A 17,730-nucleotide genomic window follows, 5' to 3' on the forward strand; every position below is an offset into this window, starting at 1 on the left:
CCACCCATCTCCATCCACTAATGTGCTATGGGCCTTTCCATTCTCCCATCTCTGACCCCTGCACAACAGGCCCCAGATATGGAGAAACCAAAAATCAAAAGAGTACTCACCTTCTTATCACTCAGACCCGTCACCTGGTCAACAAATTCCTCCTGGATCATGAACGCAGCCAGGTTGGCTGTATAGCTTGCCAAGAATATAACCGCAAAGAAAGCCCAGACAGACACCATGATCTTACTGGTTGTCCCTTTTGGATTCTGAACTGGCACAGAGTTGTTGAACACCAAGCCCCACAGTAGCCACACAGCTTTCCCAATCGTGAAAGACGGCCCATGAGGATCTGCAATCGCAAAGAAGAGGTGTAAGGATAAGGTATGCATTGTAAGGACAGAATTACTGAGATCTTTATCATCATGATAATGCTGCTGCTGCTGCTGCAAGCTGTACTTGACAAAGTCCTACTCAGAGGAGACCCATTGATAACAGTAGACTTCAGTGAGTCATGATTGATGTAAGTGCATTGATTTCAGTGGGTCTACTGCAAGTATGACTCAGTCCCAGAGGTTCCTTCATGCCACGCACAATTACTTTATGGAATTCATCAAACAGCTTCTTGGACATGGTGGCACGCTCACAGCCTTGCACTGCTGCACCCACTCACAGCTGGATCAGGGCAAAAGCCTTTAGGTGCCTTTTAGGATTGACAATGGAGAAGATAATCATAAGAACATTCAGAGAGCCTTGCTGGATCACACCGTCTATTCCAGCATCGCCCTACCCAGCAACCAGATGCTGATGGGAAATGCACAAGCAAGGCTTAAAGGCCAGAAGCCTCTCCCACTGCTGGTCTCTGACATCTGCGATTCAGAGGTCCACTGCCTGTGAACATGGAGGTTTGATAGAGCCATCAATAGCCATTAATGTTGGAAGTGGGGCAAGAGCAACTCCTGTTTTGTTGTTTTGTTTATGTTCCAGAAGGGAGATAGAGTTAGGGTCCTCCAGATGGCTAGGCTTGATTACCTTTACCTAAACGCACACACTGGCACACACGCATTTCAGACCACTGACATTCTCTGCTAACAAATATACAAAATTTACAGAACAATTAACAGATTTCCTCCTCCTTCTCCTTGAATGTATCTAATCCCTATTTAAAGAATCTAAGCCAGCATTCCCCATCACTTCTCCGGACAGTCAATACCATGAAGTAATTGTGCGTGTCATGAAGTAACGGATTTTACTTTGCCTCTCTGGAATCTACCACTAATCAGTTTTGTTGGATGACCCCAAATTCAGAACCAGTGCTGAAGGGTCCATCCTGGCAAAGGCTTACTCATCCACAGTTATATTCCTAAACAATCTTATGAATACAAGTAGGACCTGTACAGTTCTGCAATAGCGTCGGCACAAGTTAAACCTTCTCACCGTGGGTCTTCAGTCAATCAGGTCTGAGCACAACCAAAAGAAATACGTGGCTCAGTTCATCCAAACCCTCTCTTTCCTGCCATCTTAATTTTTCAATCTCATCTCTAAAACCCATTGGCTTCTGAAAAGACTCTACACATCCTTGACTCGAGCAGCCCAGTAAGGATACCACGGAATAAATCATTGCAATCCCAGTGGCTTCTGACTTCTGAGGATATCAAGAAGTCAAAAGCAGAGCAATGAATGTTTGTGAAAGAAGCGAATGCAATGCCACACCTGCCACTGGCCCAATTCTCCTTTTGGTGGGACTCCTTGACGGTGGAGTAACAGTTTCCAGGTTAAAGAGTTTCCACCCATAATGTGATATCCTTGATCTCTTCTATTCTCTTCGCTTGTGCAACTGCGACACTACTTATGTGTTGTCATGTTTTGTCTGTGTTATAAAAATTTAATAAAAATTATTACTAAAGAAGCAGAACAGTGACAAAGTAGCATGGGTACTTCCTGAGCTCTTGAGATAGAGGTAGTCACATTGGCTGTTACAAACACAAGGAGAGGGGAATAATTCCCTGCTCCCATCATCTCCATCTCATCATGTATGTTATTTTTTATTCATTTATTTATTTATTCAATTTACATTCCACTCTTCTTCCCGAAGGGACTAAGGCAGCTATGGAGGCTTGAGATCTAGAAATGACATACATTTGCAAGACATTAGATAACACAGTAGAGGTGCTGAGATATAGATTAGTCAACCAAATACACCTCCTGGCTTCATATGGTCTCTTCCACTCAATAGGCCACTTTTAAAAAGCATTCTAAAACCCAGGAAAAATACTCTGAAAACAGTTAAAAACATACTCTCAACCAGTGATCTTATGGTTGCCATAAGATCTTTCAGCCATTATGTTGTTGTTGTTATGTGCCTTCAAGTCGACTACGACTTATGGCGACCCTATGAATCAGCGACCTCCAAGAGCATCTGTCATGAACCAGCCTGTTCAGATCTTGTAAGTTCAGGTCTGTGGCTTCCCTTATGGAATCAATCCATCTCTTGTTTGGCCTTCCTCTTTTTCTACTCCCTTCTGTTTTTCCCAGCATTATTATCGTTTCTAACGAATCATGTCTTCTAATTATGTGTCCAAAGTATGAGAACCTCAGTTTCATCATTTTAGCTTCTAGTGATAGTTCTGGTTTAATTTGTTGAAGAAGATGCAGCTTACCACGGAGGGCATTCCACAATCAGGGATCTACCACAACAAAGACCTTGTCACAAGTCAACACCAACTGGGCAGCCCCCAGTAGCAGCACTACCAAAAAGGCCTCACCAGCCAATTGAAGGGTCCAAGACGGTTGGTATGCAAGAAGGTGCTCTTTTAACTACTTGAGTCCCAAGGCATTTAGGGCTTTATATGTGAGTACTAACACCTTGAATTAGGTCTGGTAGCTCACTGACAGCCAGTGCAGTGCTTTCAGGACTGCTGACACACAGGCTCATAGTGTAGCAAACTAAAGGCAACATTTTCATAGCAATAAGGCCAGCTGGGCTCTTAAGTTTTGAATCAGCACAGTGGAGGACAGTGATTGCATAGTATACACCCCCTGCTGCTGCTCAACACCACTGAATAACAATGATGATGATGATGATGATGATGATGATGATAATAGCTTTATGTTTCCTCCATTTGTCAAGTTTCCCTCTGAAGCCCTCTAAGGTGGTGGGAACCATCACAGCTCAGTGGCAGAGTCTCCGCTTTGCATGCAGAAGGTCCCCAGGTTCAATCCCCAGCATCTCCAAGTAGGGCTGAGAATGCCCCCTCTCTGAAGCCCTGGAGAGCCAGCGAGCTGCTGCCAGTCAGTGTAAACAATGCTGAGCTGGATGGATCAAGGGCCTGATGACAGTATAAGTCAACTTCCTATGTGCCACCACATCTCACGGCAGCAAACTTCCAGAGGTTGACAATGTGGAGCATGAAGAAGCACTTCAGAACAGCATCCTAGTAGTGAACACAGCCAAAGCGCATGGAAAGGTCAGTCGACTGCATCAGCTGATCTCATGGACCCCTCTCGGTGTGAGAGAACACACCCATCTCAGCCAATGACTGTGATTACAACGCTCCTATACACATGTTAATTGCGGGCCACATATAAAATGAGGCTCTCAGACCTTTTTCATTGTGCCCTGCCGAATTGCTTCCCAGGAGGCAAAAGGATGACAGGGGGGTGGAAAGGGGGAAAGAGGCAAGCAAGGAGACAGAAATAGAATTGGTCACGAGCTGCGCACTGAATCCCAAGCCGTACCTTTCCCTTGCGCTAAGTTCCGGTTATAGCCTACAGGGCTGAAGTACTCAAACACAAAGACAGCAATGGCCGACACAATGAGCAGCATCACAAACATCATCACCCAGACAGAAGCGCTGAAGGGCTCTGTGGAAAGAGAAGAGCATGAGTTATAACCACCAGCCTTCTTGCAAGAAAACAGTGACGTGGCTGCTTTGCTCTGCTTGCCGGAGATTTTTTTTTTATGAACCAAACTAGCAGCAGGTAATCTGACAACATGACCGTGTTTTCTCTAAGCCGCAATGCAGGCTGGCGAGAGACCCCCTCGGCATGGCAACTCAAGCAAAGAAAAGGTTCCGTGCAGCGACCTAGCCTGGAAAAAACACCGGTCAGAACCCAGGGGATGGAGTGAGATATAAAACGGAAATAATGGCTCTCCTTGCAACTTTAACTCAGGGACACCATGTGGGTCAGCTTGATCTGTGCTGCAGCTGAACGCATAGAAGCACGTGGAGATATGATGGCTTGAAAGAGAGAAAGAGAGCGCAATCTTGCCGTGAATGGCATTTCTCTCCTGAGATTCTGACTTCATAATTAGGACACAACCAGATCTATTTCAGTTGGGGGAAGGAAAATGTTTAGCAAGCTCCAAAGGCCAATTCTGGGTGTCCTCAAGGTTAAATTTCAAAATATTTTTTTTTAAAAGAAAGCAGCATACCTTAAAAGGATATTTCTTGTGATTTTTTTCTCATACTGTTGTTTTTTAATTACTTCCAAATGAAGATAGTTCCCTTTGCAAGCATCAAATGCCATTAAAAGACTCAGGGCACTCAGGCGCAGGAGAAAAATTTGCAGAAAAGTTGAATATGCTAATATACTGCATATGTATAGATGCAAATGTACACCAGTTTTCAGAGTGAAAGTCAGCTTGTAAGCAAAATGTGCTTTATAAAAATAAGTTTAAAAAGTTAACAAGGGATAAAAGATGAGTGTTCCAGTGCAAACGGAACCGGGATCTGGTCCCCTAACACTTAGTAATGGAGGAGAAATTCAAATCAGTTCTCATATAAAGATGCTTCTATCAAATTTGCTCTTTCAGAAACAACGTCTGAATTTTGCAGTGCAGTTTTCCCATCAACCAATGTTACAAAAATGCATATATTAGGGGAAACTGTGCATAATGAATATAGTAGTGAAAATGATAAATAAAAATGAATTAAATTAGGGAAATTGCTTGCAAAACTGTGTACATTCATTAAAACTGCATATAAACAGTGTTTATTAGGAGAAATGTGCACTAAAATGCAAATGAATTTTCATGCGGACCTTAAAAAAGCTCAGATACTGAAAAAATGAGAAGACATTGACAGATTCTTCCATCCCTACTAACCAATGGACTGCCTTCAAGTCGATCCCGACTTATGGCTACCCTATGAAGAGGGTGTTCATGGTAAGTGGTATTCAGAGGGGGTTTACCATTGCCTCCCTCTGAGGCTAGTCCTCCCCAGCTGGCTAGGGCCTGCTCAGCTTGCCACAGCTGCACAAGCCAGCCCCTTCCTTGTCCGCAACTGCCAGCTGGGGGCAACTGGGCTCCTTGGGACTATGCAGCTTGCCCACGGCTGCACAGGTGTCAGGGCACATAACCCCTGAGCCACTCCCTGTGGGGGTGATCTTTAGCTGGCCCTTGACCCCCAGGAGACACGAGCGAGTATTTAAACTCACAGACACTGGACTCCCAGCCAGGCTCTCCTCCCCACTGTGCTATACCAGCTTACCAATAAAGACTGGTGACTCTGATATCAGGGGGGGCAATGAATCCGCTCCAGGTTTTTGTTGGAATTTTCCAGGAACTCTCCAAGGTGCTAAACCTATTTTGAGAATACAGTTCAACATCTTGGACAGCTCCTTGATTGTTTGGACTAAAACCCAGAGTGCATTTACTGCCCCACTGACATCGGAGCCAGCCATCTCCACTGCTGCTAAACACTGTACGCTGCTGAAGTTAATGGTATGGAATTGATGAGGGCCTGGATGAGAAACCCCTGGGAAACCCTCTGTGCTTTCTAAAGAGCAGAGTATTAGCACAGCAGGGCTGCACTTCTGCAGTTGGCCATTTCTGCAGTTGCGAGGGCTAATGGGAATTGTAGCTCGGCAACATCTGAAGGTTCAAAGATTCCTTGCTACTGGATGCTTTTGGACATTGGCATCTTAAGACAGACCCAGGGACCATGCAAACAGATTCATCTCTCTGCCTGGAAGTTGTAGGTGTGAGAGAACCTTCCTCCCCAATCCTGGCTCATCTGGGGAAACGAATCCAGGGCCAGCACTGTTGAGCCAGGCCTGCCCTCTTGCGCTCTTCCAAGAAAGTGAACTCGCAAAAATGTTAAGGTGCTTCTTTTCATTCTTTCCCGTTGCCTTCTGCTGCAAAAGGGAGAATGGAGAAATGCCTAGCAGTCGTTGCTGGTGACCTAGATTCCAGAATCAGTGCGGAAGAGAAAGCCGGCGATGCGCCTCTCATCAGAAAGAATGAAAATCCAGGTTCGCCAAGAGCACCGAAATCAGACAACCAGGAGGACAGCCGTAGCTCAGTCCTCAAACGCTGATGATGCCTCTTGCTTGTCTGGATGGAGGGTAGAGAGGGGGGTATGCCTGTGTGCATGTACCTCTGACTTTTATATGGCTAGGACATGGCCTACTACACAGAAGAAAGAGTCACAACTCACCAACAACAATGCTAGTGGAGTTTCAGTGCTAGGTAAAAAACATGGGGCTTTGCCCAAGTGTTTCACTTCTGACTAATGCACACATTTTTGACAGCAATTTCTCCTAATATAATGATTTTGGTAGGTTCTTTTCACCAATATATTCATTTTTATGCACATTTTCATCTAAAATATGCATTTTCAAAACACTGGTTGGTTGGAGAACTGCATTGTCAAATTTGGATAAATGAGCATTTTGTTTTGGAAAGTCTGAATGTGATAAGTTAGCGTTAAATGTGAAATGCTTTAAATCTCTCCCCCATCCAAACCCACTAAAGAAATAAACCAGCCCTGATAGCAACACAAGCCCAATGCTTTTGCTACGGCATCAAAAGACCAATCGTACTACAGACAGGGCTGCAGCTCTGACTGCTGTCCTTGCCATTTAATCTCCCAATCCTCGCTCTTCCTCTGGAGAATGTCAGCATGCGGCTTTGTGACTGCCTGGCCTCCACACTGAATGTCATAGAGGACGTTTTCAGCTTTCCCAGCTGAATGTCAGCCCTCATCTTCAGCACTATATTAAGCAGATAAGTTGGCTGTCCAAACTTTTAAATGTGCAATTTTTTTTAAAAAAAAGAAAACTGTCAGAAATGTGTCACAGAACTGCTAGGTATGCGGTGCAACTTTTCAAAAAAGTGAAACCTGTCAAAGTGGATGGGGGAGGGAGAAAAGATATTACAAAGCCAAATCAGTCTGTAGAAAAAAGAAGGGGGGTGGAAACTCACCTAAAAAAGCCGAAGGAGAAACTGTGCCATTACTCCGAGACACCATGACGCTAATCCCCGTTTCCACAAAGGGCACAGAAAAATCCACCACCTCCGAGCGCTCTCCGTTGATGGTGAGGGAGCCCACAGCCATGACCGCTTGCTTTTTGACCACCTGATTCCAGAGAAAAGACAAAAGCCAGACAAGGTCAGGCCACCTCCGAGAGTCAGTCACGTCCCGGGCGAGTTCGGCACGTCTGTGCGGCCCCCATTTTGCCTTACAATAATAAATAATAATAATAAATTTTATTTTTGAGTCGCCTATCTGTCCGGGTTAGCGGACACTCTAGGCGACTTACAATATCATAAAAACACAATATACATCACAACAGTCACAATTAATTTAATTTAAAATCAACTTCAGTTAATACAACAGAGAAACTAATCCACCTCAATCTTATAGGCCTGCCTGAAAAGCCAGGTCTTTAAGGCTCGGCGAAAGCCTATCAAGGAGGGAGCATGCCGAAGATCAAGGGGAAGAGAGTTCCAGAGGGTGGGGGCCACAACCGAGAAAGCCCTCTCTCTGGTCCGCACCAGCCTAGCTGTTTTGACCGGTGGGACCGAGAGAAGGTCCTGTGAGGCTGATCTTGTCAGGCGGCATAATTGGTGATTCTGGAGGCGTTCCAAGTGTGCTTTACCTAACAGAACTTACTTCGCCAATCATTCCATTCCACTCGTTGTTGATAATTTTCCCGTGCTTCCCATTGGTCACCAGGTAGAGGTCGTAGGTGAACTTGATGGCTTTGGAGAGCTTCTTCAGGATGTCGATGCAGAAGCCTTTGCAACATTTTTTCACATTCTTCCCTTCCTTGGTGATGTTGCTGATGATACAAAAAAAGAAAGAAAGGAACCCTAAAGACCTTTTGGCTTTTTTAAAAAAAAAAATGGTAGGCAAATCCACAGGGGAGAAAGACAGGTCTGTCAACTAGCTATTGATAGCCATTATAGCTATACCAAACCTCAAGGTTCAGGGGCAATTAATTACTGAGGGAAACAACAAGGAAGGCCGACTGCCTTCATGATCTGCTTGGGGGCTTCAGGAAGGTATCATCTGGGTGGCCACTGTATGAAGGAAGATGCTGTGCTAGACAGACCTGTTATTTGATCCAGCATGGGTCTTCCTATGTTTTTAGGTAAATGAACCTCATGGTACAGAGACAGTATACCTCTGAGTAATGGACACAAACAACAGTGAAGGGCCAGGGGAAGGGACACTGTGGTGTGGGCTGTTACCTTTGTGTCTTCCTTGTGGGGTTCCCCAAAGGCATCTAGATGGCCACTGTGGGAAACAGGATGATAATCTAGATCAGGGATAGCCAATATGGTGCTCTCCAGATGCGGCTGCACTTATAGCTGCCAAAATCCCTGTCCACTGGTCATGCTGGCTGAAGAGAGTTGGCATCCCAACAATATCTGGACAGTGCCAAGTTGGATACTCCAGGATTTGGTGGACTTTCAGTCTGACCCAGTAATGCAGTGGCAAATTCAGAAGTGCAGGGTCCATTTATGATAGTCACACCATGCCCCTACAGCCACACACCCTTTTCCAGTTTCCCTCACCTCCCTTGCTCTCCGAGTCATCTCCGAGTCTACACACCATTACAACAGATGCCCCTAGCACCCAATCAGCATGAAAAGGGTGGCTGTGTGTTAGCAACTGAGAAGAGTCTTCTCCGTGGCTGACTCACCTCTTTCACTCTAATTGGTTCCAATCAGCACAAAAGGACAAGGACTCTTCTCAGTGGCTAACACGCTCCCCTTTCTTGCTGATTGGCTCATATATAGGGACCTGGCTGGGACCCTGCTCCCAAAAAAGTAAAGGGTCTATGACCCGCTGCAATCCCGGATGACTACACCACTAGTCTGATCCAGCAATGCTCTCCTGAAACTCTTAATCAGTTCATTTTTTCCAAAAGCAAACAAAAATGTAATGCCAGCATGGCAAAATCCCAAAGGAGAAAGGGCAGGTACACTATCATAAAATTTGCTTTCAGGAACAGCTCTTTTAGTTATTTTCTTGAAGCCCAAGTACAGTTACAAAACATCAGAAAAATATCTCACAGAGTCTGAAAAATTCCTGCAGCTGCAATTTTACTCTGTTTATTGGTATTAGGGATGGAATTCCCTGAACATCTCAGCGCTGAATTTATTGTCAGGGATTGTTTCTAACTCCCATCTCGCTTTTTTGATCTCAACAAGGAACAAGTTATTTTTTTTACTGGTTCCACTAAAAATGCAAGCAATTCTTGTATATTATATGCATTATTATACTAGAATATTAAACACATAAACAGTACAGGTTTCCTAAAGTAACCAGCACATAAAATACAAAAATGCATATAACTGTATAAAAATACTTACGTGTTGGCACTTATAAAAAATATGTTGCAAAAATATAGTACCCCAGGGAGTTTGACTCTTTTATATACATTATACAAATAAATATATATGTTCTTGGTTATCATTTTGCAAATAATTTGTTTGGAATTCTTTTAAAAAAGACAAAACAAGTGGTTCAGACATAAAGCAGGCACTTGACCCAAGAGGCCCTCTGATGCAAGCAAAGTGCAACTAGGTTGGAACCATCAAATTCCTTGTTATGAATCCATTTAAATGGATTTGTCCTTCATCCCTAACTGGAATGCTGGTATTTTTTTTTTCTTTTGAAATGTCATACTCAGCCTAAAACAAGTGAAGTACAAGGACTATTCTGAGCAGAGATGGAAGGATCTGTCCATTTCAGATTTTTCATTTTTCCAATCTAAAATTCTGAACAGCAATGGAAGGATCTGTCAGTTTCCTTCACTCATGGCTAATGGCAAAATATAACACCATCCTATAAGTGGCAGATCTACACTAATCCGCTAGTAACTGAATCTTGTTGACATCCATTATTTAACCCACGTGTAGGGACAGATGAATCTGTCAATTCTGGTTCCTCCCATTTTTCCAATCTAAAATTCAGTCCTCCACATTTCTGCAGCAATTTGCAATTTTTTTTAAAAAAAAATCCTCATGAAAATTTCTCCTAATACGCATTTTGTAAGTTATTTTCACTAATATGTTCATTTTCACGCACATTGTCCCCTAATATATGGACTTCTGTAAACATTGCCTGCCTGGAGAACTGCATTGCAAAATTTTGGATATGGGTGAATTTCGAAGGATAGCTGTGTTTCCGTTTCTCATATTGTTTTGGAAAGTGCAAATTTGGTATATTTGGCTTTAAATGCGAAATGCATATAATTTCTCCTCCATCCCTAATTCTGAGTATGACTTAGTTGGTTATCTCCCCAAAACAGCAAAAACTGTAAAGCTAGCAGCCTGTAGAAACAGGAAACAAGGAAGACCTTTTTTTGAGGGATAATAAAGCTACAACAGTGTATAATTAAGAGAAACAGAAAGTGAAGCCACGAATGACTTGCCACTGAAAACAGAAAAATGTTTAACTTCTCTCCTAAACGCTCAGAGTGTTTGATGGGAGAGTGCAGCTGTCACGCTCAGGTCCTGCTTACAGGCTTCCCGTGGGCTTCTGGTTGGCCGTTCTGAGAACAGGATGCTGGACTAGATGGAGCTTTAGTCTGATCCAGCAGAGCTCTCCTTATGCCCTCCATACCTATCTGGGAAGGACATTCCACAAATATGGTGCCACCTCTAAAAAACAGTGGGGGGGGCTTGGATTCAGTAGCTCTGATGAGGCTCAGTTGTCATTTGGAGCGGAGAAAGCTGAGGGCTGATCCACTGGCTCTCAAGCTGAAGGGCTTTGGCTCTGGCTTTTCAAGGCCTGACAAAAGATACTCCTTCGGAAAATGGTGTTTTGATGAGTGGGGTGGGGTGCACCAGGGAAGTCATGGACTTACTTAATGATGACATATTTTCGGCACGGCACTGTGTTCTTCACGCAAGTCTCGGTCAAAGGATCCATGTCTTCCACGATGACAAAGGGGGCTTCCTCCAGGGTGACAATGCTGAGATGGTTGTTATCTGGGTCGCTGTCATTGAACGAATTGAACCTGGGCCACACTGAATACTTATGGCTGAGGGTTTTGTTTTCCCATTTCCCCACCTGCAATGTGAACATGTGAAGATGGCTGAGAAACAGTTGATCTAAGCATGGGCAGATCTGTCAGTGTTCCTCTCCCTCATTTTTCCAGTCCAAAGTGCAGTTGCCTCATCAGTCTGCAATTTTATTTTATTTTTTAAAAAGCCATCTACATGGAAACACATGCCAGTTTTGTGCATATTTTGCCCAATATATGCATTTTATACTGATGTTTACCTAATGTACACATTTTTGCAAACCACTTTTAATAAATAACATTCACAGACAGACAGACAGACAGACAGACAGACAGACAGACAGACAGACAGACAGATAGATAGATAGATAGATAGATAGATAGATAGATAGATAGATAGATAGATAGATAGATAGATAGATAGATAGATAGATAGATAGATAGATAGATAGATAGATAGATAGATAGATAGATAGATAGATAGATAGATAGATATTCTGTATTGGTATCTTATTATTTCATTATTGGTAGTTTTGCTTTATTTTACTATTTTAATTAAACCTGTAAATTATGACACTTTTGTAAGCCTTCCAGGTCCATTTGAGGCAGATCCACACCATACATTTGAAGCACATCGAATACACATTTAAAACCCATGACTTCCCCCAAAGAATTCTGGGAACTGTGATCTATTCCTAGCGCCTTAACAAGCGACAGTTCCCATGGTTCTTTGGGAGATGTTATGTGCTTTAAATCATGCTGGATGTGCTTTAAATGTATGGTGTGGTCCTTCTCAAAGTGAAGCACAGTCTGTAAGTACAAATAAGAAAGAAATACATGAATTTTCACCAAAGTATACATTTTTGGGCAAGACCCTTCTCTGCCTGAGAACCTGGAGAGCTGCTGCCTGTCAGAGTAGACAACATTGGGCTAGGTGGGCAAAGTAGTCTGTAATAGCAGAAAGCTTCCTGTGTACTTCTGATAAGACACAGATAGAGGTTTATCTCCAGACATGATTGTTCAAGGCTTTCTATCCACTCTTTGCACAGACCAACTCAAGGAATCCCTGTTGAACCATCAGAATTAAGAGCAGAAGAGAGTGAAAAGACAATCTACTAAAGCAGCTTTCATTGGCCAGTCTAGAAAGGAATGAAATTATAAAAGGATAAAACTCCCTGAGGATGTAACACAATGCAAGGCTGCTAATCAGTCCTCTGGAATGAATATTGCCCTTTATTGAACACTAAAAGATATTCATAGATCCACTTCCACTTTAGGAGCACAGGCATTCATTCTCCAACGAGCATTTTAAGCATTCCCTAAGAAACACAATGGACTTTTTTTCCTGGGGTGTCCATTTTTATGTTCATTTTAAAATGGAAGGAGTAATTACCAGAAGGAAACCATTTCGGGGAGGTCAACGCTATATTGTTAATCAGGTTAAGGCACTAGACTGGCGATGAAGTGGGCCAGAGCAGCGGATACAGGTGGCTATAAAATGTACAAAAGAAAACGTCATCCAATTTTGTGGGGCAAACACCTACCCCTGGCACAGTTTTCATTGTACAATTTACACGTAAGTAGAGGGGAGACTTTCTAGGACATTTCCACCAATTGTCACCCATACAACGTCCCCAGATTTCAGCCAGTTAAAACTTACTGTTTTCCTTTTGGGGGGGGGGAACACACCAGGGGCATAAAATGTCCCAGAAATGCATTGGAGTATATTTACTATCCCAGCCAATATTAGCAGTGTTTTGTGGCTCTGGGTGTTTGGGCACACTTCTTTTGACATCACAGACACAAATGTTATCTGAGGTCAAAGTGTCAGTTCACCATACATTGGAAATCTCATTGGGATAGAAAATACCAGAGCTTGGAAAAGTTACTTTTTTTGAACTACAACTCCCATCAGTCCCAGCCAGCATGGCCACTGGATTGGGCTGATGGGAGTTCTAGTTCAAAAAAGTAACTTTTACAAGCTCTGGAAAATATACCCTTGACATTTATTTATTTATTTATTATATTTTTATACCGCCCCATAGCCGAAGCTCTCTGGGCGGTTCACAACATATAAACATCCAATACAATTAAAACATTATCAAACAACTAAAAATGCAGAAAAATTATACCAAAAACCAAAACATAATAAACACATAGACGAGTACAAAACTCAATACTAAAATATTAACTGTTAAAAAAGTATTAAACTGGTAAAGATGTTAAGATGTTAAATATTAAAATAATTATATATTAAATGTTAAAATATTAAAATATTAAAATGCTACATTGGATCAGCAATCAGCTTTGGGGACCTAAATGAGCAATCTCAGGGTGTGGATCTTAATGGAGGTGCTCCTTTATATTGAGGGGGGTGGAGAGCTCCTTTTACATAGAAAGCTAAGCCATCAAGGAGATGGATTGATTGAAAAGTTATCACTGGCATGCTGGCTTTCTTTATTATGCACAAAGAGTTTCATTTGTGAGGAACATATTCAGCTATGCACCTTCCTCCATTCCCTGATGAGCAGCCTGAAGTGGTCGGATCCAGAAAAGCTTTACTGCTCAATCTCTCTGATTGTATAAAACTGCCCTGTTATACCTGGCCATTGTTGGTGACAGGGGACTGGACTATTCAAGCCACTGGCCTAGTCCTGCGCAGAGTCAAAGTCGTTTTATCTGCATACTGCACTCTCCATAAATGCATTGAGTTCGAGGCAGTTCACGGAAGACAATATGAGTGCACAAGCCATAACAATGTGGGGTTTTTTTTAAAAAAAAAATGATACCCTACCATTGACAATAACAATTCATTTAAATCACACCAATGGTGTGAATGAGCATAAAACGTACCAGTAGATCAGTAAACAATATCAAATGCCAATTGTACTGATATTATACCCACAGTGAGTTATTCATTTAGCAGCTCATATTAAGAGACCGAGCAATGGTCGTTCACCCTCGTCATACCAGCCGCACAGGAGGGCGAGAAAAAACGACAAATGAAACTGGTGCAAGACCTAAGCAAGAGCCTCCAGGTGAACTACATCAGTGCTTCCCAACCTTTATGAGTACAGGACCCCCTTTGTAAGTGCAAAAAAAGTGTGACCCCCCCACATGCTAATTGTAATTTTAGTCTCTGTTAATTGAAAAAAATGGTGCATGGCAAAATCACATCTCCAAAGCTCCCTGGACACAGGGAGGTGTTGCTTTCTTTTCTTAATGCAAAGGTCCAATCAAATTGGTATCCCTCTCCCCGCACATACACATTCTGAAGATGTACAGTCCTATCTCCCAACACCAGTGGGTGACAGTGTTGGACTAAGATCCAGGTTCAAATCCCCACCCAGCCATGCAGTCCATTGGGCGACCTTGGGCCAGACACAGTCTCTCGGCCTGACCTATCTCACAGGGTTGGCGTAAGGATAAAATGGAAAGTGGGGGGGGGCTATGTGCACCACCTTGAGCAACTTGGAGGAAAGGTGGGCTAGAAATGCAATGATAATTAAATAAATAAATACATTTCAGCTGCAGTATGTGCACCCCAGCCTCAGCCAATATGCGGAGCTTTTTAATAATAATAATAATAATAATAATAATAATAAACAATGACAATAATAATGATAATGATAATATGGTCATGATGGGGATGCTACTTTGTGAAGACAAAAGGGTGGATAGATTGAGGGGGGTTAGTGCTTTTAGGCCTTGGGATGATCATCAGAACTGATTACTTGGCTAGCATGCACTTGGGGAATGACAGCAGAGCAGAAGAGAGATCACACATAAGCACACCTGCCTCTCTTGCAAGCATCTGCAGGCGTGCATGCATTGCCGCAGCATCTTGGAGAGAGAGACTTGGAGGATGGAATCTAGGGGGAAGAAAGGGAGGACGCCGGCACACACGTTTAGCCCCAGAGATGGGGGGTGAACAAGTCCTGAGCATCCTCACTGCTCCTTGACTCCATCTGAGCCAAAGGTGAGATCTGGGCGGCCTCGCAAGAAAAAACAATTTTTACAAGGAGGGGACAGCAAAGCAGGAACCAAGAAAGGCAGGCAGGCAGGCTGGCTGCCAGGAAGGGGGAAAGGAGCCTTGGGAAAGAGAGCCCTGGGAAAAGGGATTGATTGTTAAACCACTCTGAAAACTGTAGCTCTGTGAAAGGAATAGGGGAATCTCCTACCATCTCTCGGCACCCTTATCAAACTACAGCCCCCAGGATTCTTTGGGGGAAAGCCGTGACTGTTTAAGGTGGTATGACACCACTCTAAAGGTATAGTGCATAGGTAGCCTCTTTCACAACTAAGAAAAGCCCTAGCATTTACCACAGGGGTAAGCAACATGGTGCCCTCCAGATGTTGTTGGACTCCAATTCCCATCAGCCTCAATCAGCATGGCCAATGGTCAGGGATGAAGGGAGTCTAACCACATCTGAGGGCACCATATCGCCTACCCCAGATTTAGCCTTTCTTTGCAAGGAAGATGCTCCTTCAAGGACTTGATCGGCTTGATTTCCATTTTCTGCGCCTTTTCTGGCTCCTGAGCTGCCTTCAGGGAAGTTGACCACAGCCCAAGAAGATCCCAAATAGATCAATCCAGGTTCATACCCTCCCCCCTGCCCTTGTTATTTTGCATGTTTAAATGATTTGAATTTAAATGTGGTGTAGTGGTTAAGGTGTTGGACTATGACCTGGGAGACCAGGGTTCGAATCCCCACACAGCCATGAAGCTCACTGGGTGACGTTGGGCCAGTCACTGCCTCTCAGCCTCATGAAAACCCTATTCATAGGGTCGCCATAAGTTGGAATCGACTTGAAGGCAGTACACATTCAAATCATTATCCATTGACCCACTCATCAATGAGCCTCTTAAACAATGTTGTGCCCTTGACAACCTTTGCTTTGCTTTCCCCTTCCTCTCCACCATTCTTAAATATTACCACTATTATGCACCAAGAATTGTGATTACCATGAATTAATGCTCTCCTGGTTTAATTGCTACCCATATGGAAAACCTTGCCGTTCCTCTAAAAGTTAAAACGGCCCTTGAGCACGACAGGAAAGGATTTTTGAGAGTGTGTGACTCCGGCAAAGAATTATACAGTAAGTGGTATATAGAAATGATCAAATGTGACCAGTAACACTCTGCTTCACTTCTGCATTCTCTCTCTCTCTTTCTCCCTCTCCCTCTCTCCTCTCTCCATTTAGTTACAGATGAGATTAATAAGGACACCAGCTTTTTACAGATGGGACTGCTGTGCTGCAGCAGTGAATAAATTGAGAGCTAAATCAAGTTAAGATCCAAGCCTTTCCATGTCATTTGGAACCGTTCTCAGACCAAATACCTTCCTTCTCTTTTTTGGAGAGAGGGAGGGAGAGAGAGTCTAAGGGACTAGTTACATGTTGCAGGTAATTTAAAGGCATATTTGCAAAATGCCTAATTCAAGGGTGGGAAACCTCAGGCCTGAGGGCCAAATGCAATCTTCCAGGCCTCTCTGTCTGATCTGCAGAACGCTCTTCAAGCCACACCCTCTCTTTCCAGGCTACCCGCCCCTCACCCGCACTTCTTCACCCCCCAAGTGTTTTTACCTAGCTCGAATTCGTCCTTGTTTGTCTGGATGGAGGGCTGGGCAGGGAGTGTGTGTAAAAACTAGCCTCTGTATAAAGGTAAAATTTACATTTGTTGCTCCACCCATTTTGGCCTCTGGCCCCCGCCCACCACTAAAATGTGGCCCTCACAAGGTTGCCTAGGAAGGAAAGCGGCCCTCAAGGTGAAAAAGGTTCCCCACTTCTGGTCTAGAGGCTGCTGGCAGTGAAGGCTAGTCCATTGGAGCAGCGGGGCACTGCCCCACCAACCCCACTCTGCCTTCAGCCAGCCCCCCACCTGCCTGCTTTCATACCTACAGCCAGTCTAGAAGGGGAGACTGCTGATCAGCTTCCTCCTCCTCAGTCTCAGTGTTGCCCTTGTAGAACTCAGCAGGGCAGAGAATGGGGGCAAAACTAGAATGAGCTGGCTCTGCCTGCCATTGGTTCCGTCGGGCTCCCTGCCTTCCGCCCCACCAGTCTGCAGCTTCAAGAGCAGCGAGGGAGGAGTTTACCATATTCTGTGAGTGCAATGTGAAAAAGTCAAGGGTGGGAAAAGGCACAAAATCACTGATGAAAACCGTAAGGCGAAGCAAATTTGTATCCACTCAGTGCTCCGTATAAAACCCAGAAAAGGAATAATGGATTGGTTTCCTCCCTCCTTCCCCCACCCCAGAACCCCGTGGGGCCTTTGCCTTACCTTCTCCCATGACCGGGATTGATTTACCACAATGACCACCAGTCGGGGATGTGCCTGGTAGCCATCTTCGGTGAAGGATAAGTCTCTGCCTTCCCAGGTCACATTCATCATAAACCTAGAAAGAAAGGAAATGTTCAAAGACAAATTAATGAGCTGTCCAATGGCTAATGAGCGAGCTAATACAGTAGTTGGATTAA

The 17,730-nt window shown here is 43.8% G+C and overlaps 1 protein-coding gene across 5 annotated transcripts in view; it reads right to left on the reverse strand.

Annotated features, from left to right (window-relative positions):
• GRIN2A (glutamate ionotropic receptor NMDA type subunit 2A) overlaps positions 1 to 17,730 on the reverse strand; it is a 212,238-nt gene that overhangs the window by 36,557 nt on the left and 157,951 nt on the right. For all 5 annotated transcript variants that reach the window (XM_061599547.1, XM_061599545.1, XM_061599544.1 and 2 more), the window contains 6 exons: positions 17,534 to 17,648; positions 11,095 to 11,300; positions 7,887 to 8,055; positions 7,196 to 7,349; positions 3,727 to 3,852; positions 111 to 340 (listed from right to left, as the gene is read on the reverse strand). In XM_061599547.1, coding sequence (XP_061455531.1) covers positions 111 to 340; positions 3,727 to 3,852; positions 7,196 to 7,349; positions 7,887 to 8,055; positions 11,095 to 11,300; positions 17,534 to 17,648 — 1,000 coding nt within the window. The remainder of the gene's footprint in view (positions 1 to 110; positions 341 to 3,726; positions 3,853 to 7,195; positions 7,350 to 7,886; positions 8,056 to 11,094; positions 11,301 to 17,533; positions 17,649 to 17,730) is intronic.

The sequence above is a fragment of the Rhineura floridana genome, chromosome 17 (genome assembly GCF_030035675.1).
Source record: "Rhineura floridana isolate rRhiFlo1 chromosome 17, rRhiFlo1.hap2, whole genome shotgun sequence".
Classification (NCBI taxonomy): domain Eukaryota; kingdom Metazoa; phylum Chordata; class Lepidosauria; order Squamata; family Rhineuridae; genus Rhineura; species Rhineura floridana.